This window comes from Lissotriton vulgaris, chromosome 6 (assembly GCF_964263255.1).
Source record: "Lissotriton vulgaris chromosome 6, aLisVul1.2, whole genome shotgun sequence".
Taxonomy (NCBI): domain Eukaryota; kingdom Metazoa; phylum Chordata; class Amphibia; order Caudata; family Salamandridae; genus Lissotriton; species Lissotriton vulgaris.
This window is the reverse complement of record NC_141694.1, coordinates 1,547,006,907-1,547,034,138: the sequence shown is the minus strand read 5'-3', so window position 1 is coordinate 1,547,034,138 and position 27,232 is coordinate 1,547,006,907. Positions and strand designations below refer to the sequence as shown.

The window sequence follows — 27,232 nt, the reverse complement described above, 5'->3', positions numbered from 1 at the left end:
ATGTATTTTATGGCTTAGAAACCATGCCATGCTTTTACAGTATTATTTTATCATACTCTTCTTGCTGTATGCATTATACTTTACAGCCAGTGTTACGATTGTAGCAGTTAATTTCTTCTGCATGAGAAAGAAGACTGTTCAATAAATACTTTTATTGAAAACCCCGTCTCTCTATTTCTCTGCACCTCTGATGAAACGAAGCATGCACGATTGACTGAGTAAAATATCTATTGTTTCCACGACTCTGAAGATCAGTTTTATTCTTGGGGATACAAAGTTGTCATGTTTATGCGGTTGTCAGAAACGAATCCCTTCTTGTTTATTCAAGAAAGTTTCAAGTGACCTCTGAGCTAGCTGGCACTCACAATTAAGTCTAATATATTCGATAGAGACCTAGTAGACATAAGTCCTGCGTCAAATCTATAGGATATGTTATTCCAATGCGCAGAACCTATTGGGAATATAGGAACTACACTACAACCCTTGTAGCCGAAGCTGGAATCCAACATTTATGGGTTACAATCAAAGACCAAATGCCTGGAGGAGCAGTTCTTGAAATTGACTAAGTACCAGACAGACATCCTGACCCAGCTAGATGACCAGGAAGGTAGAGCCCGGCGCAACAACATCCGCATTGGTTGGTGTGCTGGAGGGCATGGAAGGGCTGTCGGTGGATCTCTTTTTGGAGGACCTAATTTTGAATAAACTAAAGCCGAAATGTGTACGTTTTTCTCTATTGAGAGATCCTATCGTGCCCTGGGGCTGAGGCCTAAACTGGGGGCTGCCCCCGTACCATAATAGCGCGCCTGCGCATTTATAGAGACAGGGACACAATCCTACAAACGGCGTGCCAGCTCGGAGAGCAACAGCATGGAAACGCTACGATCTGATTATTTCCTGACTTCACGCTCCATATGATGTTGTTTCCAGCCAAGTTGAAAATAACCGCAGAGGGTAAGGCCTTCTTCTTCAACGCGCCAGAAGAGGCGAGCGAATGGCTGGAAGGCTAGCGAATGGTTGGGTGAAAAGGGGGCAAGTCCCAACAATCCCAACAATACATCCCCAAGGAGCGGAATGGTGAGCAGAGAGGTGAAGAACAGGAAGTCGACAACCCGACACAGCGACATCGACCAGATAAGTGACCAGATAGGTGACCACCTCTGGGGTACCATGTTTTCTTTTCACCGAGCAGGGTTGCAGGGAGGGGGGAGTTGGGGAATTGTTTAATTTGTGTTCTTGTTTGTTCTAATGTTTCTAGCTCAAGACCAAAAGAAGGGCAATCTGCATGCACAGAGGGGAGGAGTGGGGGGGGAGTGAGATGTGAACCAAATTTGTGTCACCATGGCTAGGATAAGGAAGAGTCCCACGCAGCTCAAGGCCTGGACCTGGAATGTAAATGGTTTGGGGAATAAAATCAAACGCACGCTGGTCCTGGAACATTTCAAAAGACACGCCCCGGAAGTTGTAATGAACAGGAGACACACATTAGAGGAACAAGTTGAAAGGCGCTGAATCGCTTCGGCTATAGTCTGGTGGCCCAATCGGGGTACACATCAGACGCACAGGGGGTGGGGATCCAGATGTGGTCTGACGATGCTGGCTGTTGCGTGGCTGTTGCTGGGAGGTGGGAAGGACAGAGTATAAACTTCTGCTCATTCTATGCTGATTGTCTTCCCAACGATCAGTAAAATCCTTATAGGGCTCCCGATGGGCACGCTTCTGGATGGAGGCGATGCAAAGGCAGTTTTGGATCCGGAGCTGGATTGCTTGAGTGCCTCGGTGGGACAGGAGGGTGAGAGGCTTATTATCCGATTCCTTTCAGCTGTGGGTTTAGTAGACATATGGAGGGCGCACCACCCGTAACAGCAGCAGTACACGTACTACTCAGCAAGTCACGGCTCGTTTTCGAGACTGGACTTTTTAATCGCACAGGGCGACAGGGTGGGAGAATGTTTTGGCATCTCAACATATGGCTCTGGGCATTTCAGAACACTCCCCAGTGTGTACCATGGTGCAGGGGCCATACATCAATATGGGGGCATTCCCGAAGATAGATCCGTGGAGATAAAGAGATCATGAGCTGAGGAATAAACTACGGGAGGGTACGAAATGTTATTTTACTGGAGAATGTGGGCACGGTAGATTCCCACTGTACAGTATGGGAGGCATTTAAAACTGTGATTAGGGACCAAGCACAGGCACTTATAGGAGGCCAAAAAAAGGAAGAAGCGAGGCACATAAAATCTTTAGAACAAGAAGTGCTTCGTGCTGAGCGGAGGGCGACAGCGCAGGGAGACGCAGACCTATGTCACGGTATTTGCCGATTAGACAGCGTAGATGTTGCGGAAGTGTTTGCTTCATACTATTAAGACGTCTATTCGCCAGTCAGCAGTAGATCTGAAAGTGACTGTATTGAGTTCCTAAGAGACTTCTCATTGCCGGTGGTCAATGTAGATGACAGGGAGGCGTTGGAGGCAGAGATTATGGAGAATGAATTGTCAATAGCATTGGGATCCTTAAAGGTGGGTAAGGCGGTTGGTCCTAATGGGCTACCCGTTGAGTTATTCAAGGGCTTGACCTCTAGATTAGTGGCACCACTATGTAATATGTTGCAAGAGGCACAGAAAGAGGGACTGCTACGAGTCGATCAACGAGGTCCTAGCAAACAGACTGATACCGATCATCACTAACTTAGTTCATAGGGACCAGTAGAGATTTATTCCCCATAGGAGCACCCGTCACTATCTGCGCAGGCTTTACGGAGTGCTGCACTGAACGCAAGACCCCTCTGTTCCACAAATGGCGCTGATGGCGCTTGACGCATCCATGGCCTTCGATAGTATTGAATGGCCATACGTGTTTGCCGTGTTAACAAAGCTGGGTTTTGGCCCGAATTTTTGCAAGTGGGTGAGACTCCTTTATCAATAACCAAAGGCCCAAGTACGTGTCAATGCTGTATACGGAGGGGTATGAGACGGGGGTGCCCTCTGTCTCCCTTACTGTTTGCATTGGCATTGGAGCCCTTGGCCATTGGATCAGGAGGGAAACTATGATTTGGGGGATTGAGTTACCAGGAGGCTGGGAGGTTCGAATATTGTTGTATGCTGACAATATCTTGTTGTATCTAGCGACGCCCCACTACTCAATTGTCAGAGTGCTTCAACTTTTTGACTTATTTGGGAGCTACTCCGGACATTCTATAAATTGGGCCAAATCAGTGGTGTTCCCGCTGGCGGCCCCCCCCCCGCGTCCCCCGTGAGAATGCTAAGGCGGTGTACAGCTCCTACAGTTAAAGAGGGTTTTAAATACTTGGCGATTCAGGTAGAGCGTAATCAGCAGCTGTTTGTGGAAAGGAATCTTAGTCCCCAGTTGGAGTGACTTCATAGTGATGTGCAACACTGGGAACCCTACCATTGTCCCTAGTGGGAAGGGCAGCCCTTTTCAAGATGATGGCCTTACCGCGCTTGTTGTACATTCTGCTGAACATCCCTTGTCCCGTCCTGTCGACAGTTTTCAAAAAGATTGCCCAAGATACTCAGGAATTGCTTTGGAAGGCATGCCTAGGATAGCTGCAGAGAGGGGTATACGATGGAGGCCTGCGTACACCAGATGTACGACTCTACTATTGGGCATTTCAACTGCTAGTGGTAAATGAATATGCATGCTCTGATAGAGAGGAGCCAGCATATAAAGTAGACCGAGACACCATGTCTGCAGGGAATTGTGAGCCACTGCTGTATTCGCAAAAGAATGATACTAGTTGGCCCCCACATACAGCTGTAGTTGCGACGTGCTGGAGAGAGGCAAATCGGGCCCTGGGGTGGCATAACAAACTGATCAGCAGAAACCTGTTGTAGTCTAGTGCAAAGATTTACAGGCTGGAAGAATATATGGACTTCGGGATGTCTGGAGGAAGGGAGCCCCACTTTTGTTTGAGGACTTACAGTGGGAGTTCGAGCTGGCTGAGACCCAGAGGTTTCCTTACTTGAGGCTTAGGCATGCCCTGTTGACTCAGTTAAAAGGTGACACTTCCCTTCCTGACTACTCCCCCCTGGAGGATACATTATTAATTGATCCTATTCCCGAGAAAGAAACTTCAGTAATATATCGGAAACTCATAAACAACCCTCCTGACCAGCTGGCAGCCTTAAGAGTCACCTGGACGGACAACCTGGGCAGAATAGAGGATGAGGCACTCCAGGGCTCGAGGGAAATAGCAATATGAGTGCGCTTAAGACTGATCCAGCTCCAGATTTTGCATCGCTCCTACTACCCTTTGACGCTCTTGCGTAGGATTGGTGGGGCGCCGTCACCACAGTGCATTCGAGGTTGCCAGAGTGAGGGCACTTTTCTTCACATCCTATGAGAATGTCTTAAAATAGCGCAGTTTTGGCTCAGGGTTACGGCAATCATGGCCAGGGTGGTGGGTACGGACATGCCGCTCGACATAAAATGACATCTACTCATAATTAAGGTAAGACAGTTTGGCTCAAGTATGTCACCATATGGCTCACCCTGGCAGCGGGGATCGCGAATTGCAATATTGCTAAGAGGTGGGGGGGACACTTCCCCCTTCAGTGATGGAATGGGAAAAGGACATGGACTGGTGCCAGAGAGCAGAGGAAACAGTCTACAAAAGAAGAGGGTGCATTAAGGAATGGGAGAAGGTGTGGGCGCCATGGCGAGCTTACAGGGGGCACTTCGGGGCCCTGTGGCAGCCATAGAGGCTGTAGCCGATTAAAGAATGATGCTTTTTATATGTTGATTCTTCCTCGTTTGTATGATGGTTGCCGCCTCACCCTGTCATTTGACCTCCTAACCAATGTAAATAGATCCCTATGTGCATGCTCTAGCACATGCTATTGTACTGTCTATTGAGCTTTTCAATAAAAAGAGTTATGAAAAATAAATTAAAAAAAAGAAATCAGGGAGGAGCCAAGCGGGCTTCCGAAATGGCCGCATAGTCGCTCGGCTCTGTGAACCGTTTCGCCCCCTACGTATATCTTGGCGATTATCCTGAGCAACGGAGGCATACCTTAGTAGGAGAAGAATACCGAGCACTTACCGTCTGCTCCTGAGGCTCCTGCGTGCGGTAGGACCTGTGAACTGTCCCCGACTACCCTGCGGCCCACGAGGTGAAGAGACCGGGGCGTTGACCTGGACGTGCATCCGGCCGCGCCTGCAGCTACAGTGCCGCGGGTGGCGGTGAGGAGCCGGCCTGAGGGTGCTGTTGACTTGAAGGGCCGCTGACAGCGGCGAGAACCAGGTCCACTTGACGGTGGCCCTTGAGGGGCGAGGTGGCAAAGCAGGGTTAGAGGGGGCGCACGACTCCTGCCCCCTCCCCAAACTCTTTGCCCGGGCATACCCAAGGATTGCCCCCGACTCCCGGGGTGCGGCAGGGATTTTAGCCTTTTGGTGACTCTCCTTTGGGGAGCCTGCCTCACTGTTTTAAGCCCCGGTGGTCTTTCCCGTGGCGTCCTGCATTGGTGCCTGGTCCCTTAGTGAGGTGAAAAGGGACGGGGCCAAATTGGCTAAAATGGCGGCTGGTGCCCCCCTCTGCGGTCCATGTCCATGTCGGCCAGTTGTCTCACGGAGGGGGCCGGGAAGCTTGCAACATACGCAGGAGCCCACTTTCAAGGACGTATTGGCGGCCCTAACGGTTTTGCACGAGTCCCTGATTTGGCATGCCCAGGATCTAGGTGGAAGAATGGCCGCCATCGCAGTCTCGCCATCTCTAACAGATACAGTCCGATCCCATGGGACTGAAGACGAACCCGCAGCTATGTCCATGGAGGGAGTCCCGGTTCTGCCCGGGTGCCGGGAGCCGCTGGAGGACCCGGTTCCCGTGATCGCTCGAGCAGACATGGATCTACAAGTGGGTGTTGCCTCGGGACATATGTCCAACTGGCGGATGAAGATGCAATGCTATTTTCCTTGTTGTACTTTCCCAGCTATGGCGTGGCGATTGCCAGACCGCGTGACTCTCCTTGCCTAGATGGTACTACTGTTTGTGAACTTTCGGAGGTTCTTGGGGTCAGCGTCGATACTACCGGATCCTTGCTGCCGATACCTGGCTGGGTTTGGGAGGCTGAACTTTGCCATGGCTATGCTGCGACCTGACACGCCCGGATCATTTGGACCCTCCGGGCTGTTCTGTGAACCGATTGACGAGTGGACCTTGGGCGGTATCATTGCCAGGCAGGGTCAGGGATGATGTGGTTCACACTCTACTGACTTTATTGTTGACAGATGTTGTAGTGGGTATGTTTGACCGGGATTTCATTACCGTCGTGGTCGGGACTTGATGTTCCTTATTACTGTACCCCTTCGTTTCTGGGATTTTCCTGGGCGTAGGGGCGAGGGGCGGGGTCGGGCGGCAAGATCGAGGGCCCTCCTCCGCTTATCTATTCTTTTTCTCTCCTTTCTCTCTCCTTCTATATTTTGGGTTTCTATTAGGGCGACAGGCACGCTGTGGGGGGGGGGGGGGTAGGCCATGGCCTTCTGCGGGTGTGCAGGGTGGGGGGTTGGGGGTTGGTTGTTTGTTCGGTATTTGTTCCTATGGCCCTTTAGTCTCTTTTCTCTTTTTAGTGTCGTCGTCGTTCATGGTCTCTGCAATCTGTTTAGTTTTGAGGGGTGGGGTTTGGATTCGCTATGTGCCGGGATTGTGCTTGTATTTCTCCTGTTCCGAGTATCCTGCCCCCGATATTTTCTTCGTATCTGTACAGTTTGTAGATATCCTGATTCGTGTGCAGTATTGTAGGACTATGTGCGACTGTGAGACACCCTTTTTTAGTTTCTTATTTGAAAATGAGCCTCTCAAATCCTGATTCAAGTTGGTGCACCCGATTATGAGATTTGCTCTGGTATTTTTATGACCCCGGATTTCGAGCTGGTATAACTTACGTATTGCTTGCTGCACTCTTACTCCTCCTAGCGGCCGGCCGGGTTGGTTGTAGGCCCATACTTGTAAATGCTTGTACTACTAATAAAGGTTCACCCAAAAAAAAAAAAAAAAGAGAAATCGTCCATGTGGGAGGGAGTCCTTCAACAAGACATCACTGACGCGGAGTGGGAGGAAATTCTTGGCCAAATTAAGGAAATGTTGGGTTACCCCATCCCTACTTCGATGGCCACTACCCTACTAGGTCTCCGTGATCCCAGTCTCGAACATCAGACTAAGGCAGACAAAAAGATTATGTGGCTCTGCATCGGACGGCCAAGCTCACCCTAGCTGCGGCATGGAAAAGGAAGGAGGCACCGGCTACCTCCCTTTGGCATTCGCGCCTGCGGAAGCTACTGAGTTTAGAGCGGATGGCTGACATCTTCCTGGATGATTTTAAGAACTTTGAATTCCGCTGGGACCCATTGGTCGCTTTTGACTCCCAGGGTCTTTCATCTGCAGTGTGTCCTGCTAGCGTTAGAGCCCTCCACCTCTTCCAACTGTGATTCCCTGACACTACGCGTACTTGACCTCCGTCTTCTGTAAGTTGCTACCACCACTGGGGAGGGTTTTGGGGAGGGAGGGGTTTTGTATTCTGAGCCGCAGAGAGGGCGTCCGCCCTGAGCCTTCGCAACTTCCCCACTTTAATTGGCAAGCCGTTTGGTATTCCCCATCTATGTCAGAAGCTGTATCCTCCAGAGAGCTACCTTGTGTGTTAGGGGACAGGCTAATTGGGGTTTCGTTTTGCTTCGCTATGTTGCATTTGGTCTTTGATTTCATTGCTACCCCCTGCGTGGGACGATGTGGGGGATTGTCTCATGTTTTTGTGTTTAAATACCAATAAACATACCTTTGATAAAAAAAAGGAATGGGAAAGACTAAACACATATTCAACGGAAGGTGAGGTACTCACAGTGCTTTGTATTGTCAGGTTCACCTAGGCGAACGGTAACTGTCACTTTCATATCTGAATTGGCATCGGTGGGACTGGAGGAGTCTGAAAATTGCAAACAAAGACAACATTCTCATTGTACAATGTTTTCTAGTCAACTTATGCTATTAAACCAGCTTAAATAAGTACTCTTTGCAACTTCGTTAATCAATTCACATTATGGGCCTCATGGAACAAAAAGATGTTTCCTATTTTTATCAATAAAACAATCTTCATGTGAAGACCAAAGCCTGAGACATGACCACTAAAGTTCAGAGAAGACGTGTTGCTTTTTTATGTTCCAGGGTTTTACACAGCTTTTCTATAGTTACTGGTGTCACTTGAAAACACACACTACCTAGAGAGAAGTCTTCAGGCCAGCGTCCACTTAAAATTATTGTTTGAGACCTCTCAATTAAACAAGCATTGGAAATGCAACCTGTCTTATATTTGTTTGAGTTGGAGCTATTGCCATTGTAAATGGCAATGTATTTTCCTTATGTGTTATGGAGTGTTGTATGTATGTGTTGAATAGTGGAACTATATGGGTTGGATTGGATTAGTTAGATGTGTAATTGTGTAGTGTGGAATTGTGTGGAGTGGATTTGTGTAGTGGCATTATGTGGCATGGTGTGCTGTGGAAATATATGGTTAGCAATTATGTGTCATTCAGTGTAGTGGCATTATGTGGAGTGGGATTGTGTGTTTTGGAGTGGGTAAGTAGTTCAGTTTAATTACGTGTTGTGCTGTTGAATTTTGCGGCACAATGTGGAATTGTGTGGTGTGGATTGGATATATGTCATGTTGTGTAATTGTGTTGTTGAGTTGTATTCAGTGATTTGGTGCTAAATTATGCGGTGTGGACTGGAAATGTGTGGAGCTGAAATGTGTGGCATGCAACTGTGTGTATAGCTTTACGTTTCTGGTGACGGAAAAGAACAAATAGGTAGGAGCTAAGCATCAGATCTGTGTGTTTAAAAAAAGGAAAGAGTTGGAGCTATTGGCATTGTAAATGACTCTTGCCTATGTGTTATGGATTGGAGTGGATTTCTGGGGTGCGTACCAATTATGTGGGTTGGATTGGACTTGTTAGTTGTGGTATTGTGTGGTGTGAAACTGTGTGCTGTGGATTTGTGTATTGGAATTAAGTGGTAAAATGTGCAGTTGTATTATGTGGATGGTTGTTGAATTTGGGGGTCTCTAGTTGGCAGAGATAGGTACCTTTGACCAAATAGGACCCTCGCGTCTAGTCAGGGTAAGGGGCTATACTCCTAAAATAACCCCTGCTCACCCCCTTGGTAGCTTGGCACTAGCAGGCAGGCTTATCTCAGAGGCAGTGTGTTAAAAATTTGTGAACAAATACAGTAATACAGTGACAACACTACAGATGGACACCACACAGGTTGTATTGTAAAAATAATTATTTTTATATAGACTTAACACAAGACCAAACGACAAAAATCCACAATACTGTACTCAAAAATAGACTTTAAAATAGCTCAGTTCTTTCAAGTTGTAAATGCAACACTTTACACTCAATGTACCTTTGGATCCGTAATGCAAAGAAAACAAAAGGGTCGCAGGGAAGGTGATGTGTCAGTTCCTTACATGCAGAGGAGTGGATGCGTTGGTTCCTTACTGCTGTGCAGGGGAGATGATGTCACGTCCTTACTGTGTGGGGAGGTGATGCGTCGGTTTCTTACTGCTCTCCGGTGCGATGCGACAAGATGGCACCTCAATGCGATACTCTTCTCCGGTGCGATGCGGCAAAATGGAGTCTTGATTGCGGTGCGACAACGCTGATGCAATGCGTGCACGCCCAACAGCCGTGCCGCGTCTCGCTGATCTTTGCAGCCGCGACAGGCCCTGCGATGCGCTTCTCCGGTGATGCGACAGCGACCTCTGTGGAGACGACAAGATTATCCGGTGATGCGCCATGCTTCGGCGATGCGATGATATCGACAGCGGCGGCTCGCTTCTTCGGCGATGCGACGACAGCTGCTGCGGCGGCGACACGCTGCTCGTTGTTGCGTCGCGCTTCCAGCTCCCAGCAACACGCAGTCTCTCAGAAGGCCCAGCGCCACAGCAGGCACTTCGATTCCCAGCAAGGGAATTCAGCGGGGGGAGCTGGTTGGTGAAGTCTTGTATCCCTGAGACTTCAGGCAGGAGGCAAGCTCTAGTTAAAACCCTTGGAGATTCATCTTCAAGTTGATAAAAAGCACAATCAGTCCTTTTCTCCTTTGTTTGAAAATGAAGCAACCGCTGCAGGCCAACCCCCAAACACGCAGTACAGGGGTAGTCTCCTCCTTCAGCTTCCTGATTCTTCTCCTCAGCAAAGGTTCATCTTGATTCCCAGAAGTGATCTGAAGTTCTGGGGTCTGGGTCACCTGTTTTATACACCAAAATCATTTGTCTCTAAAGGCAGAGAGTGTCTGTACCTAACCCAAACCAGCTCTGGTCAGTCCTGGAGCACTTTGTTTACAGGACTCCGTCTCTTCCTTTGACAGTGTAGGCCAGGGACATCAGACGCACCATAGGAGGTGGAGCCAGCATTGTGGAAGGCAGGCACAGCCCTATTCAGGTCCCAGGTGCTCCCCTCCCCCACTCTACATGAGGATGGATCTATTCAGCCCTGTCGCCTGATATCCCCCAGCCCCTGTCACTCAAACTCCACATAAGGAATACACAACCTAGCAGAAGCAGGCTTGGGTAGGTAGGCAAGAAAATACCTACTTTTCAAAAGTAGTATTTTCAAACACAGAATGTTAAAATCAACTTCACTAAAAGATATATTTTATCATTCAGTTCAGGCATACTAAACTCGAATTTCCACCGAGTTCCCTGAGTCGGTTAGGATTATAAAATGTTTTAATCAGATCGTCCATTCTGGCCTATGGGGAACAGGTAGCCTTGCAATAGTGAAAAATCAAAAATGGCTGTAATACACTATTAGGACAAGCCACATTAGGACATGCCACGCACATCAGGGAATGTCCTATCTTTTACCTACAATGCACCTGCCCTTGGGCCTACCTTAGGGGTGACTAAAATGCATAAAGGGGAAGGTTCAGGGACTGGCAAGTGGGTGCACTTGCCCAGTCAACATGGCAGTACCAGACTGCACACAGGCTCTGCGAATGGCAGACCTGAGACACACTTTACAAGCTGCTCCGGTGGGTGGCACAATCAGTGCTGCAAGACCACCAGCAGCATTTGATTTACAAGCCCAGGGCACATGCAGTGCACTGTACTAGGGTCTGACAAGTAAAACAAACAAGCCAATCATGGAGTCACTAATCCATACATCAATTTACCATAGGGAGCACTTGCACTGTGGCACTGAACAGCATGTATGCTCAGACGTGAGTCCCTTGCTCACTTTGCCACTGGATTCAAGCAAGCCGGGCTGAAGACGGCTGGAATGCCAGAAACCGGTCCTCGGAAGCTTGTTTCCGGTCCAGGGAAGACATGGCTTGGCAGTTCGGGCTGGACTGTTCCCATGAGGCAGAGGGTCAGACTGATTTGCGTATAGCCATGTCTGAACTGGGGTGGCAGAGTGGGCTAAAGAACGGTGATGGATTAAACTCAGATCTTTTGACTGGGTGTGAGTGTTTGATTGATTCAGATGCTCCGTCCATCACCACCCCCTTTTGTACCGCTTTGGCCGCCATAACTGTGGCAGGGAATGCTCAGACGTGAGTCCCTTGCTCACTTTGCCACTGGATTCAAGCAAGCCGGGCTGAAAACGGCTGGAATGCCAGAAACCGGTCCTCGCAAGCTTGCTTCCGGTCCAGGGAAGACATGGCTTGGCAGTTCGGGCTGGACTGTTCCCATGAGGCACAGGGTCAGACTGATTTGCATATAGCCATGTCAGAACTGGGGTGGCAGAGTGGGCTAAAGAACGGTGATGGATTAAAACCAGATCTTTTGACTGGGTGTGAGTGTTTGATTGATTCAGATGCTCCGTCCATCACCACCCCCTTTTGTACCGCTTTTGGCCGCCATAAGTGTGGCAGGGTATGCTCAGACGTGAGTCCCTTGCTCACTTTGCCACTGGATTCAAGCAAGCCGGGCTGAAGACGGCTGGAATGCCAGAAACCGGTCCTCGGAAGCTTGTTTCCGGTCCAGGGAAGACATGGCTTGGCAGTTCGGGCTGGACTGTTCCCATGAAGCACAGGGTCAGACTGATTTGCATATAGCCATGTCTGAACTGGGGTGGCAGAGTGGGCTAAAGAACGGTGATGGATTAAACCCAGATCTTTTGACTGGGTGTGAGTGTTTGATTGATTCAGATGCTCCAACCATCACCACCCCCTTTTGTACCGCTTTTGGCCGCCATAAGTGTGGCAGGGTATGCTCAGACGTGAGTCCCTTGCTCACTTTGCCACTGGATTCAAGCAAGCCGGGCTGAAGACGGCGGGAATGCCAGAAACCGGTCCTCGGAAGCTTGTTTCCGGTCCAGGGAAGACATGGCTTGGCAGTTCGGGCTGGACTGTTCCCATGAGGCACAGGGTCAGACTGATTTGCATATAGCCATGTCTGACCCGGGGTGGCAGAGTGGGCTAAAGAACGGTGATGGATTAAACCCAGATCTTTTGACTGGGTGTGAGTGTTTGATTGATTCAGATTCTCCGTCCATCACCACCCCCTTTTGTACCGCTTTTGGCCGCCATAAGTGTGGCAGGGTATGCTCAGACGTGAGTCCCTTGCTCACTTTGCCACTGGATTCAAGCAAGCCGGGCTGAAGACGGCTGGAATGCCAGAAACCGGTCCTCGGAAGCTTCTTTCCGGTCCAGGGAAGACATGGCTTGGCAGTTCGGGCTGGACATGAGGCACAGGGTCAGACTGATTTGCATATTGCCATGTCTGAACTGGGGTGGCAGAGTGGGCTAAAGAACGGTGATGGATTAAACCCAGATCTTTTGACTGGGTGTGAGTGTTTGATTGATTCAGATGCTCCGTCCATCACCACCCCCTTTTGTACTGCTTTTGGCCGCCATAAGTGTGGCAGGGTATGCTCAGACGTGAGTCCCTTGCTCACTTTGCCACTGGATTCAAGCAAGCCGGGCTGAAGACGGCGGGAATGCCAGAAACCGGTCCTCGGAAGCTTGTTTCCGGTCCAGGGAAGACATGGCTTGGCAGTTCGGGCTGGACTGTTCCCATGAGGCACAGGGTCAGACTGATTTGCATATAGCCATGTCTGACCCGGGGTGGCAGAGTGGGCTAAAGAACGGTGATGGATTAAACCCAGATGGGGGCGTGGCTTGAGCGCCGAGGGAAATGGCGGCGTGAGCCCGGAGCTCCGCGCCTCTTCCCCACAGGAATCCTGATAAAGGGGCCGTAGAGCCCGTGTGTGCCCCGGCGCCGCTTGATAGCCCGGCGGTGACTGCTCGGGTGAGTTCTGGGCAGCCGGCGACATCGTAGACCCAAGAACGACCGCCGATCGCGGCGGCCTCTGGAGCGGTAGGGAGACTGGCGCCGAGCAAGATGGCGACCACGGCGGAGCCTTAAGAGGCGGCGGACTATCAGAGGAACGCACTGCCGGCGTGCATGGTGGAGGCGCGATCGCCGGCAGCGACGGACCCCACACGGCGAAGATTGCTCCTTAGCGACCGGCGGCGGTGTGCGGCGCTATCGGAAGTGGGCGGTGCGGACGTGGCCTCCTAGCGGCCCCTTGCCGTGCAGACGAGGATCGGAGCCCCGACCCGGCCCCAGGCACCGGCCGGCCCAGCAGGTGAGCGGGGGCCGCCCAGAGAGGGGAACCGTGGGAGACGGTGCACGCGACAGCGCATCCTGGGCCCCCCTCGCCCCCGCAGCAGTGGCCCACACAACCTATGGGGACATAAGGAAGGATCCCAAGTGGCAGAGAAGGGCCTTTGGCGTCCGGCCCACCAAGCCACCTCAGGGGGGGAGTGAACGATACCCCACAGTACCCAGGGGCCGGACAACGCGACGGACGCTCACACCGGGGCGCAGTGGACGAACAGCGAGGCCCCGAAGCGCACAGGGGTGGACCACGTGGCCGAGACCCGGGGTCAGCAAGCAGACGAGGAGAGCGAGAGCGGCGGGCCGGCCACGATGGGGAAGCCGAGGACCAAGGTGGAGGAGGCGGCAACATCGGACGCAGTGGAGGGGGGCCCTGCGGAGCAGACAGACCTGCAGCGCTTGCAGGACCGAATACTGGACGCCATAACGGCCACCAGGGATGCGCTCCACAACGACATAGCGCAGGTGGCGTCGGGGCTGGGCCTACTCCGGGCGGACCACGACAAACTGAAAGACAGGGTTAAGGAGGCCGAGGTGGTGATCGGGGTCATGGCGCCGGCTCACAAGGCGATGGAGAGTAAGCTGACGGAGGTCCTGGACCGCATAAGCACCCTGGAAAGGCGGGCGGAGGACGCAGAAAATAGAAACCGACGCAGCAACATACGGATCGTGGGTGTGCCGGAGACGGAGGGGACGGGCGACATGATTGCCTACGTGGAGGAATGGCTGAAGACGGTGGTGGCGCCGGAAGGACTTTCGCCATTCTTCACTCTGGAGCGGGCCCACAGGGTCCCCTCAGGACCACCCAAGCCCGGGCTCCCACCCAGACCGATCATAGCCAAGTTGCTGCACCACAAGGACAGAGATCTGCTCCTGCGGAGGGCTCGTGAGGATGGCCCCTTCCAGATAGCGAACAGTAGAGTTACACTCTTTCCGGACTTCACCTTCGAAACGCAGAAACAACGAGCCTCCTTCCTCACGATCAAAAGGGAATTGCGGACTGAAGGGATTCCCTACTCCTTGCTTTTCCCAACCAGGCTACGAGTGGTAGTGGACGACAAGGCAATCTTCTTCGCGACTTCAGCGGAAGCTTGGGACTGGTGGGAGACGTACAAGGCCGGGACTGACGGAGCCAGGGTGAGAGAAGAGCGAGAGAAAGAGCGGGAACGCTCGCCCAAGCGGCTGCGGAAATCGAAGAGACTCTGGAAACGGGGACGGGGGCAGCTGGGCCCATCGGCCTCTCAAACTGAGGCGGAACGACAGGCGGCGCTGCTGGAGGTGGGGAAGCTCGGCCGAGCAGAAGGCCCCGGATCTAGAGGGGCCACAGACTCGGACACTCATGTATCGGCCTCTGGATCGGAGTCGGACATGTCGGGGATGCACCGCACGGAGGGTCCGCTGGTGACGCCGCAGACGGCGGACGAGATCCTCAACATATGAACTACTGTCGATGCAGAATGGGTAATGTTTGGGGAACCGGGAGGGGGGATCGCTGCCTCCGCACATAGTAGGGGCCGGGGCACATAGCGGGGCTCAGGGCAGAAGGACCATGCGGAACTGGGGAGGGAGTGTGGAGATGGGCGGCGCGGCCTCCCTCTGGACAAGGCCGTGCTCCGTAGGCCCTTAAGGCACCCACAGCTACGGCTGTGTAGTTGAGACCTGGGTCATCAGGTGCGGGAGTTTGGATGGGGACTGGTATTTCGATATTGGGGCCTGTTCTGGGGGAGGGGGGGGGGTTCCACAGTTGGGGATTGTTTTTTTTTGTTGATATTGTTGACCCTGGGTGTACCATGGGCAGGGCTGTTGGGGAGTTTTGTTTCTTACAGAGGGGGCACCATCACCGCCAACGGGCTGGACCTGGAGGGAGGGTTTCGGCCAGATCACTGGGATAATGGCTAATGCAAATGGTTTGACTTGTATTACCTGGAATGTCCGGGGCCTACACACTATGCAACGCAGACACAAAGTGCATGCCTATTTAGTACGGAGGGGAGTACACATCGCGCTGCTGCAGGAGACGCATCTCACAAGGCAGGAGGGGGAGGCCCTACAAAGGAGATGGCGGGGACAGGTTTATCACACCAGCTATTCGGCCTATGCGCGAGGGGTGCTCATATGGATTAGGGCAGGCACGCCTTTCCAACTCATGCGTCAATGGGTTGACCAGGAAGGGAGATATGTGGTGGTGGAGGGGAAGCTTGAAGGTAGAGATGTAGTATTGGCTAGCATCTATGCCCCAAACACGGACCAATTAGCTTTACTAGCTACACTGTCAGGGACGCTGGCCCACTCCCTTGCGGGCCCGGTCCTGCTGGGGGGTGACTTTAACTCCATTGCCGACCCCTTGCTGGACAGGTCTCACCCCCCCCTTCGTGACTCCCCGGTCCACAGGCTCTCTAGGGGTAGGAGGGATTGGCAGGAGAGCTGGGGACTCATAGATGTTTGGAGAGGGCAACACCCGACTGATCGGGACTACTCATTTTTCTCATGACTCCATGACTTGCATGTCCGTTTGGACACCATACTTTGCTCCCGGGAGGTGCTACCATGCGTCACTGGCTCAGAGTACCTATCGAGAACAATCTCAGACCACAACCCGCTCCTGATCCGGCTGGCGTGGGTGGCGGAGAAGCCCAGGGTTCCGCTCTGGAAACTGCGGCCTGAGACACTGGAGGACCCCCTCTTCGGGGAGGCCCTAGCGGAAGGCGTGACCTTGTATTTCGCGGAGAATGTAGGGACAGCAACATCAAGGGCGACGGAGTGGGATGCCTTCAAGGTAGTGGTAAGGGGTATCTGTATTAGAGATTATGTAGGCGTGCGGAAGGTACTGCTGGGCGATTTGGCGAAGGCGGATGCTGGACTGAGGGAGGCGGAGAGGAGGCGGCCTGGACGACCGGAACTTCAGGAATCTCTCTGTTTGGCCAGGGAGGCGGTAGCCGTCGAGGTGGAGAGGCTCCGAGCCTTTGACTACAGACGCTATGTGTTACGCTCCCATGTTGACGGCGATAAGGTGGGCACCCTCCTAGCGTGGCTCTCGAACCCATCCAGGCGATGCGCTCCCATACTTCAGCTGCGGGATATGATGGGCGTGGTACAACAAACTCAACTAGGCATAGTCAACGCTTTCCAGAAATATTACGAGGGCCTGTACAGGAGTGCCCCGGGAGACAGGGCGGGACTGGTGGATCCCTTCCTGGCTGATCTGCCCCTACGCCGGATAGAGGCTGAGCAGGCGAAGGACTTGGGGTCGGACATTGACGTGGGTGAGATACGATCAGCGGTGAGGCGCATGGCGAGGAACAAATCGCCGGGGATAGACGGACTCCCCATAGAGTTCTATAACAAATATCTAGACATACTGGCACCACGACTCCTGACTGTTTATAAGGAGGCCAAGGCGTCGGGTCGATTGCCGCAGTCGATGAGGGAGGCATTAGTGGTCCCACTGCTGAAGCCCGGCAGGGAGAGTGATGACCCTGCGTCCTATAGACCGCTCTCTATGCTCACCGCAGACTATAAAATCCTGAGCTCCATACTAGCGGCGAGACTCCTGCCTCACATGGCGGGGCTTGTACATGACGACCAAAACGGTTTTATACCGAAACGCAACACCACGGCTAATATCAGACGGCTCATCCGTATCATGGACGGGCTAACCGAGGGGACAGGGACGGAGCTGGTCCTATCGGTTGATATTGAAAAGGCCTTCGACAGCCTCGAGTGGGACTACCTCTATGCTGTCATGGAGCGTTTCGGCCTGGGAGCTGGCTATATTCACTGGACTAAGGTCCTTTACGCGGAAGCGATTGCGAGAGTAAGGGTAGGACCGGCGGTGTCCCACCGATACCCGGTGGAGCGGGGCACTCGACAGGGCTGCTCCCTATCACCGCTCCTTTTTGCACTGGCTATTGAGCCGCTAGCGGCTGCGGCCCGAACGGGGCGGCACACCCGCGGAGTACGGACCCGTGACGGACATCATTACATCTCGCTGTATGCCGATGACTTATTACTATTCCTCTGCGACGGTGGTGAGGACCTACGGAGGGCGGAAGCTCTACTTGAGAGCTTCGGAGAGATATCGGGCCTGCGGGTCAACTGGCCCAAGACAAGTTTGTTCCCGCTGCTGGAGGGCACTGCCCAGCCGCAACACCAGTCGGAGGCGACCTGGAACCCTACCTGCATGAAATACCTGGGGGTCCACATCTACCATAAGCCGGAAGACTTACTTGAGGGCAACCTGGGACGATGTGTGCGTGGACTGAAGGGCTGTATGTCCTTCTGGTCCACATTACCACTATCAGTAGCGGGCCGGATTTCCCTACTAAAGATGGTAGCCCTACCGAGATTACTGTATTATTTCCGGACGCTCCCACTCTGGATACCTGGCTCCTTCTTTAAGCTCCTTAAATCTCAAATCACATCGTTCATTTGGGGAGCGGGACGGTGTAGAGTAGCGCTGGCCACGCTCTCTCGCCCGAAAGATGAGGGGGTTTGGCGGTGCCAGACTTTGAGCTCTATTACCTAGCGGCCCAATTACAGGTCTTCACGCAGGAGGTAGCGAGGGTATTTCGGGGCCCAGAGGACGAAAGTTCGCGGGGAACGCCCAGACACGTCCTGGCGTACATAACCCTCCAGCAGCGGCTGGACAGTCGGGATTTGTCGCTGGAACAGCGCACGTACCGTCAATGCTGGAACCGGACCCAGAAGAGAGCGGGTACCCAGCGCCCTTACGCGCCTGAGATACTACTGGCCATGCTGACGGCACTACCACATGGCGGCGACTGGTCGCACCTGCAGGAATGGGAGGAAGCGGGAATACAGGTAGTTGGGGACCTCTTTGAAAGTGGAGCACTGCTCCCGTTCCAGGAGTTAATAGACCGCTTCGGTATCCCGAGAGGGGGATTTCTGCTGCACGCAGTGGTAACCAGGGCGATGCACGCCCACTGGGGCACGGGGCTTGGGGAACCCGAGACGGCAGCGGCGTGCCAGTACACCATGATGGCGGCGGGCACGATTAAGGCGGTTACATGCCTGTATAATCGAATGATTAGGGAGAATATCCCTCCCCTCACATCCCTAAAAACCAAATGGGAGGCGGATCTGAATAGGGACATACCGGACACGACCTGGGCACAACTTGTCCGTAGGGCTCGCAACAGCACAAGGAACGCCAGGTTCCAGCTGATCCACTACTATGTATTGCATAGGGCGTACATGACCCCAGGTAGAATCAGGCGGTATTTTGGCGATGACACAGCAGCCTGCCCCCGGTGCCCGGAGGAGGGGGCTGAGTTAGTGCACATGCTATGGGCGTGCCCGGCCCTACGGGACTTTTGGCAGGAAGTAGGGGAGGTACTGAATGAGGTGACTGAACGATCGATAGAGTACGGACCGGCCGAATGTCTTTTGCACTGGTTTCCCCATACCCCCAAAAATAAGCTCACGAGTAAGTTCATCGACATGGGACTGATGGTAGCTAAGAGAGAGATCACCAAGAACTGGAAGGCGAGGCTGGGGCCTACTCCACGGAGGTGGCGGCAGGAGTTTCTGAAATGGGCCACGGCTGACAGCACACATAGATACCAACTTGCGCGCAGGACCCCTAACCAGACAGCGGCTGACACTGCGACCGCATGGGAAGTAATGGTGCAGGCACTCAGGGATAGCGAAGCTGACGCAGAGGAGGAGACTCCCGGGGTGGAGGGCACGGAGGAGGCGAGCTGAGGCCCCAGGAACAGCAGGAATATGGGGAGCATGAAGCTAGCAACCCAGGGATGGTAATAGCGTGGCCTTAGGCGGTTGATGGTGTGCGGGATGGGATGGGGGGGGGGGTTTTATGGGTTAACGCAGGGAAGGGGAGTTGGGGGCTAGCGCGTAGTTTAGTAGGACTATAAAAGTAGACATACACTTAATCCGGACACTAACCACTCCTCTGTAAGGAACGTCAGGCATGGATGTGCAGAGGCTTCAACGCCGCCCAACCCCCGGGTTGTGGGCCGGACGGCTGTGTACTGATTGAAGAAATGTATTATATATCTGCTGACACTTATGATGCTACTGCTATGTGTGTATTGGCCTGTACAGGTATGACTACAATAAAAATTATTTAAAAAAAAAAAAAAAAAAATGGATTAAACCCAGATCTTTTGACTGGGTGTGAGTGTTTGATTGATTCAGATGCTCCGTCCATCACCACCCCCTTTTGTACCGCAAGACCACCAGCAGCATTTGATTTACAACCCCTGGGCACATGCAGTACTGTACTAGGGTCTGACAAGTAAAACAAACAAGCCAATCATGGAGTCACTAATCCATACATCAGTTTACCATAGGGAGCACTTGCACTGTGGCAGTGGCACAGTGCCCAAAACATCTAAAACAAGCAAAACATAACATAAGAGGCAACAGCAAAAAATGGAAGGGAGACGAACGCCAGGTCTAACAATGGTAATTACGTGTTTTTGAGTGTAATTGAATTTTGTGGAATGGAACTGTGTCAGTATGGTAAATTGTATTTTGTGATGTGGAGTGTAATGTAGTGGAGTTTAAAGAAGACACTATGTACAATTAAATGACTTTAAAAAAAAGAATTAACAAAAAATGTCCTCTAGTTTTTTTTGTCCTTGCAAGGTTGGCAACCTCTTCCTGCCTGTTGTAATGCTTATTTATTATGTTTTTTTGTTATGAATGAAGGTACATAAACAATAGGAGGGTGGAGATTGAGAACTAGTACCTGAAGTACAACACGAGCAGCGGACGAGCACTAGGAGAGAATCAACAGATGACAGATTTCGAGGGCACACTGAGGTGGTGCCAAGTAATGCTGAAGTGGGGCTGAGGTGGTGGTGTGCTGGTGCAGATGTGATGCTTAGGTGATGCTGATTGATACTCAGGTGGAGCTGAGTGATGCTGAGGTAGTGGTGTGCTGGTGATAACTGAGTGTTACTGAGGTGGTGCTGAGTGATGCGGAGGTGGTGCTGAGTGACGCTGAGTTATGCTGAGGTGGTAGTGCTGCGCTGGTGCTGAGGTGGCGCTGTGTTGCTGGTGGTGAACTGATGCGAAAATGGTGCTAATGTTTATGATGTGCTGCGCTGATGCTGAGTTGGTAGTGAACTGATGAGGAGGTGATGCCGAGGTGATAATGAAGTGGTGCTGAGTGATGGCTAGGTGCTGGTTCATGCTAAGGTAGTGGGGCTGCATTGGTGCTCAGGTGATTATGAGAGATGTTGAGTTGGTGCTATGCTGAGGTGATGCTGAGCCAATGTTGAAGTGGTGCGGTATTGGTGCTGTCGCAGGGATCCTGCTCTCACACAGAACTGTGCATAGAGACTTAGAACCTCAGTGAATTAGGGTGTGCCAAAACTCACCTTAGTACCCAAAATCCCCTACCAGACTAGCAATCAGTGTCTCATTGGTTCTTACAAACTCCCAATGTTTAGACAACCCAGAACATGGACTTAGACCACCTCAGGTAACGTGGAACACATGAACACTCTTTCGTTATACCAACATATCAATCCAGAACGAGGAGTAAATGAAGACACGTGCAAGTTTGAAATGTTTATTTGCTAATGCAGTGTCTCAAGCGCAGTATCTTAGCTAATACAAGCAAACATATTATAAGCAACAAAGTTATCAGCATAGTTACTAGTCCATAAAATACAAAGGGAGTAAGCATGTTAAAATGCTAAAGGGAAGAAGGCTAAATAGCACCTAAATCTTACCCTCCCTTGCTAGTATATTATATTATATCTAAAGAAGGTCTCTTTGGGTTTTAGAAGGCGGCCCCATACCTCTGATCCTAGTGGAAAGGGATCACATCATCTTCCACCAGCACTCTGCATGAGAATATTCATCAAGTGTGTTTTCATGCTCTGCGCAGTGCAATATTAAGCGCGCCTAAAGCAGGAGTTGGCCGCAGCTGCATATGTGTTATGTCTAGAACGTGCGCAGATCAGACCTCACAACAGCCACTGTGTTGAAATAACCTTGAAGGCCTTGGCACTCACTGTTCAGACATAGCTTCCCAAGCAAAGCTGATACAATAGGAAAACATATTATTCTCGTGTGAAGCAAATTATTCTACTAGGCTCAAAGCTCTAATAACAATATGTGCCGTGTGCAGAAGCAGCAGAAAGGTAAAATGGCGTTTAAACTTCTAATAAGCTCATGCTAACTTAACACAGTGTGAAGGCAAAGCATATCTATATGACACCCTCCCTTGATCCGAGCACGGATAAGATAAGATAAGGGGCACATTTTTGGAATGGAGAGTTCAAGAACGACAGTTAGCTCAAATTTGCGCAAATGAAAAAGATTAACCTCATGCGCGCTAGCGGAATTCCGCTTGCACGCTGAGATTTTTTAAATCGCATGTTACGTGACGATCTGGGCTCGTCATCAGCGTGCGAGGAGGCTACGCCATGACGAGCCCAGCTCGTCATCAGCGTGGAAGGGGTTAAAAAATTTGTCTTTCAAAATTCTTATAGTCAAGCAAATTTAGTCATAGGCCGTAGCAATGTCAATAGGCCTGGGGCAGAGAAAGTTTTCATATGCTAGAAAAAACAATAATAATAAAAAATAAAAAAAATGTTCAATGGCCAATAAATGACGATAACACACCTCATCCCAACATTGAATATGCAAAATATGCAGCAACAGCTTCCAATAGGAAGTCACTGTTCTCATACGAAAACAGTTCAGCCATCCAATTTAATAGCGGGAAAGAACATACATGCTCTTCAATTACCGGAGCCTCTAGCACCATCAGAGGACAACTCGGTGGGTTCTCAATGAAGCTGTGTGCTTAGAAATCTTGCGCCGCTATGAATACATTCCAACGACCCAGTATTCCATGCATCGCTGCAAAGGCCATAATACCTCAGTCAGAACAAAGCAATTCATGAGCAACTAAGGGGCTTATAAACTGGTTATAATCCACATTGGGAGACACCGTATTGCAGAGACACAAATCCAGGGCCCAGTCGATATCGCAACTCAGGCAATGAAAGACAGGCTTGACACATGTTAAATAGGAAAATCTAAATGATAATCCATAAGCTGCACTTAACGTTGCAAGAGGCAGCGCTTCATAGTACTCAAGCATTCTGTTGTGAAACAGTGCCAGACGTGACAGCTCGTCTCGAAACACAGGACGTGCATCCATTTTGAATAAAACAAAACAGCAAAAGAACGCCTGCAGCCAGAGCCGGTAAAATGGGAAATTCACCAAATAGGCTGGAAAAGATCGAATGAAAGAAAGCAGGAAAGACCCTGAATATAGTTTGAAATGAAGTCACAAGGCTGCTGCTAACCACTTCAAAAAAGTGTGCCAGCCCCGTTGTGGAGTATGCTTCAAAGATTGTGTGAATTAATTCACCGAAATGCAATGGCAAGTCAGTATTTAATAAAGCATGCACCTCTGTGCGGGTGTTAGCCACGTGAAAGACAAATGTTTCACGAGCAGATGTGAGGGCAACTTCTTTTTGGGACAATAGAGCTCTTATGCGACTCATCTTATTGAACTCTGCTTTCAAGGTTGGAATCTTGGGCCAGATGGAAACATCAAGTTTCCCATGCGGGGTTGGATACATTACATTCTTACAGCAAACCACAAGCTCACCGATGGTAACGACATAAGCAATTCCTTTTATTAACCCACAGCAATCTTCATTGTTTAACAGTAAATAACTCCAATTTGTCAGTAATGTGAATGTGGGAACGATAGCAGGCACGGGGGTACCTTTCAAAATACAGGCTAAATTTGTCTCGTTCTGATTACAGGAGCCGTGTAATTGGATATGTCTACACATTAATGAGTGATTCTGTGTTTCAGTGCATTCTTCACCATTCAAATAAATTTCCTTGCCCTCCCTAAGGCATCTACATGTAAAAGGAAGCGACCAGGCTTCATGGAGATAAGAACTTTCAAGAGGCTCGTATCTACCAATGGCAAAGTACTTCATACAGCTTTTGAACTCGAACAGGGGAAACGGGAGAGTTATCAATCCGTAAAAAAGCCATGTTGCAGTATTGGCCTCTGCCGCAGAAAACGGTAAAGGCTTCAACCTCTCAATGTCTTGTTGTAAATTAACAGGCGATTGAATTAAGCATTAGCAGAAGACATCTCAATATCTTAATATCTTGACATTTTAGTATCTTAGTTCCAGCCGTTAACTTAACATTTAGTGGAATCCATTTTGTATTCACGGCAGCCATCTTATCTGCCGCATGTTGCCTCGTGTCGACCATGTGCTTTGTCCTATCTTCTTGTTCACGGCGCTTGAAATCTGCCCGGCAACAAGTTATATTTAGCATCCCCTACTTTCACACATGTCAAGTAGAGTCCACATCTGTTAGTGATTAGTTTCAGATAATAATGTATCTGACGACCCCCAAAACTTGTAACTTCTCCCACTGATCGATTGTGCCTCTCGATATTGCCTTATGTGTACATAAACTGCACTTTTGTGTTTGTACCGCCTTCTTTTGAGTCCCTGTGTGGGTATAAATAAACCACGCATTCTTAGTTCGGGGTGCTACTTCTTGCAATGCCGAAGGGTACTGTTTGAACCGTAGCACCACCTCATGAGGTGTAATAAATATTACTCTTTTGTATTCTAGTTTCCGTGTCAACTTCTTTCAAATGGTCTGAGGACTTGTGCTGAGAAGGGCGAACCCTTGCACTAGCGGGTCTGGCTGAGGCCAGCTACATCAATTGGCGCCCGACACGTGGAGCTCATCGGTGACTCGGATACCCGAAGGAGTGGTCGTGACGAAGGACTGGGATCTCGCTGCAGACGCGTACGCATGCCAGAGGAGACCCGAGTCTTGGTATCCAAGGCGTTTTTCCCTTCTTTCCGATCTGACCGTCCAGGTGGCGCCGGTCTTCAACTGAGATCTCTTCTGTCGTTTCGCTGTGCAGTGGCCGTTTGGTCGAAGTTAGAACTTGGCAGTTGGAACTGTCGTAATTGGCCCGGCCGCATTAGCGATTAGCTGAACCTACACGTTGTCCTCCTTAACTTGGCTATATACGATAACGCCATTTTGAATGTTGTGGCGGCCATCTTAGACCATGAGCGGCCTCGTGGCCGACGTGCCCTTTAGTCCTTTGTCCATACCATTGACCACTCGAGTATGCCCAGCAACAGGCTATTTTTAGTATTGGTCAAGCTTACACATGCGCAGTTCATACTGACCAGTCACTCCTTAGGAATGTGCCGTAAACTGACCAGTGGGTTTGAAACCCTCCAATGAGCTGGCAGTATTCCAGAATATGACCATATATGTCTCGAAAATGTGTCTTAACTTGTGCCGCCTATCTTTTATTGCCCCAAACTGTATATAAACGGGGTCACACCGGTGTTCGGTGTGATACCTCTTGCATTACCGAAGGGTGCTGTTTGAGTGTACCACCACCCCATGGGGTCTTAATAAACTTGTTCTTTGCCTTTTACAGTTTCCGTGCCAATAGTTCTTGAGTGTAAGTGGGTTATCTCTGGAGCGTATAGGCCTTGGGAACCCCGAAATACTTCAATTGGCGACCACGAAGGGACTCATCGGCGACTCGGATGCCCGAAGGAGAGGTCGTGACGAAGGCTTGGAAACCCACCATGGGCGCGCGCTGCCACGAGTGACCCGAGTCTTGGCTGCCACGGTGTTTTTTCCTTCCCTTCCGATCTGACCTTCCAGGTGGCGCCGGTCTCCGACTGAGTTTTCGAAGTGTCTGCATCGCTGAGAAAGTGCCGTTTGGCTGATTTGGCTTGCAAGACCTTGGCAGTTGGAATCTGGACATTTGGGAATTTGGGTAAGCTTTGTGTTCGGTAAGGTAGTCTTCGGACGCTTACTGAAAATCTGTGCTTTGTGATCGGTAAGGTAGTCCTCGGACGCTTGCCGAAGTCCTACGATCTATGTCCTTTGATTTGAGTTAGCTAACATTGTGAATTTGTGATTTTTGAACTTATATGTGTAGTGCACTTCACATAGGCAGGCATGTAGAGATGTTTCTCTAACTTTGTTTTTTTCCTTTGAGCGGCACAACCGTGTGAAGAACCGTAAGTGCCAATTTGTCCGGTGTCACGCTTTCGTGATACTTTTTGAACATGCCTGTTTTCAGCACACTCCGAGGAATGTGTTGTTTTGGAGAAGGTACCTCGATTAGGTTAGCAGAAGCACAGCCGGCTCCCCCAGAGGGAACACCAAATAGGGACATGTATATAAAACTTGGCCTTCCCCCTATTATGTACAGTAAATTATGGCATAAGTACACCAAGGCCGATCCTGAATTGCAATGGCCTCTACACGGGTCGTTTGATTTAAGTAAAATACAATTTGTAGAGCAATGTTTGTTTCAACGCAGGTCTAGGCAAAATATGTTTGATTGTGTGCGAATGTGGGAGAAAGCGGCGCGTGAGCGAATGAAGCGTGAGGTTGCCTTGGCGGACAAAGAGCAGCGCAAGGCTGCTCGGGATAAGGCTTTACAGCTTGAGGAAAAGGAGGCTCAGGAGAAGAAAGAAAGGGAGGAACGGGAACGTAAATTGCAAACGACTGGTCAATTTCCTATTCGCCGACCACTTTATCCTGTCCTTAATAATGAAATTGATGATTTTTCTTTGTTAGAACGGTCACCGCCTCCGTATGTTTCGCCGACGGCTCCGGCTGCGGATTCAGAGGATGATGGACAGGATCAGTTGGCCCGGAAGGGGGTATCGGCTCTCAGGTTCACTACGGAGAGGTCCGCTCATCTACGTAGTTGGGCTCGTAAAGTGAATAAACGCAGTGTTACTCAGGAACAATTGTTAACAGAAAAGAAAGGGTGGTCGGATCTTGAACTGATGTATTTTTTGTCTAGTTTGGCGGATGAAGTTGTAGGTGCATATCGTGACCTTTCTGAGATGTTTGAGCCCAAAGCGTTGTCAGTGTATCGTGAAAATTTGACTAAAGGTGATTTTGATCTTTCAGATGTTGACGACTTGTTTGAGCAATTGACGAAGCTGCGGGATGAGACAACCCGTTTGAGGGAGGAACGAAAAAAGAGGCGAAAGGAGTCCGAATTGGAGAATGACGGGCAGGCCAAAGAGTGTTCTCTCCGTGGTTCAGATAAGAGTTCTGCGTTGCATGTTATGCCTATGCGTGAAGCCGCGCCTTTGTATGTTCCACCAAAAGGGGAAGGTACGGATGATGATAAATTGTCGAAGGATGCGAAAGGGTACTTTGTGTATAATTGGGTATATACGCCGTGGAATAGAGCGGATGTCATGGCATTGAAAAATTCTTTACCTGATCTTCGGAAGAATCCGGCGGCATTTTATGAGGGGGTGGAGGGGGCTATATCATCTTGTGTGATGACTCTGGTGGATATAGATTTGTTTTTTGGGCTAATTTTACCACCTGATATGTGGAGGCAAATTCGTAAAACTAATGATGAAACGATATTGGGGGGGACATGGAAAGACATAAATGCTGCAGATTTGGATAGAGAACCAGCATGTAAGCCTTGTCAGTTAATTCTAGACCTTCCGGCAGCTATCTTGAATAAATTAAAAACGCTCGTTCCCTCCAAAAAGATTGATTGGACTATGTTAACGTCGTGCAAG

The 27,232-nt window shown here is 50.5% G+C and overlaps 1 protein-coding gene across 1 annotated transcript in view; it reads right to left on the bottom strand.

Moving 5' to 3' along the window:
- The window catches only part of LOC147709124 (uncharacterized), a 3,078,084-nt gene that overhangs the window by 2,836,125 nt on the left and 214,727 nt on the right, over positions 1–27,232 (bottom strand). Inside the window, exon 2 of the mRNA XM_086927727.1 lies at positions 7,854–7,937. Within this exon, the coding sequence (XP_086783853.1) occupies positions 7,854–7,937 (84 nt within the window). The remainder of the gene's footprint in view (positions 1–7,853; positions 7,938–27,232) is intronic.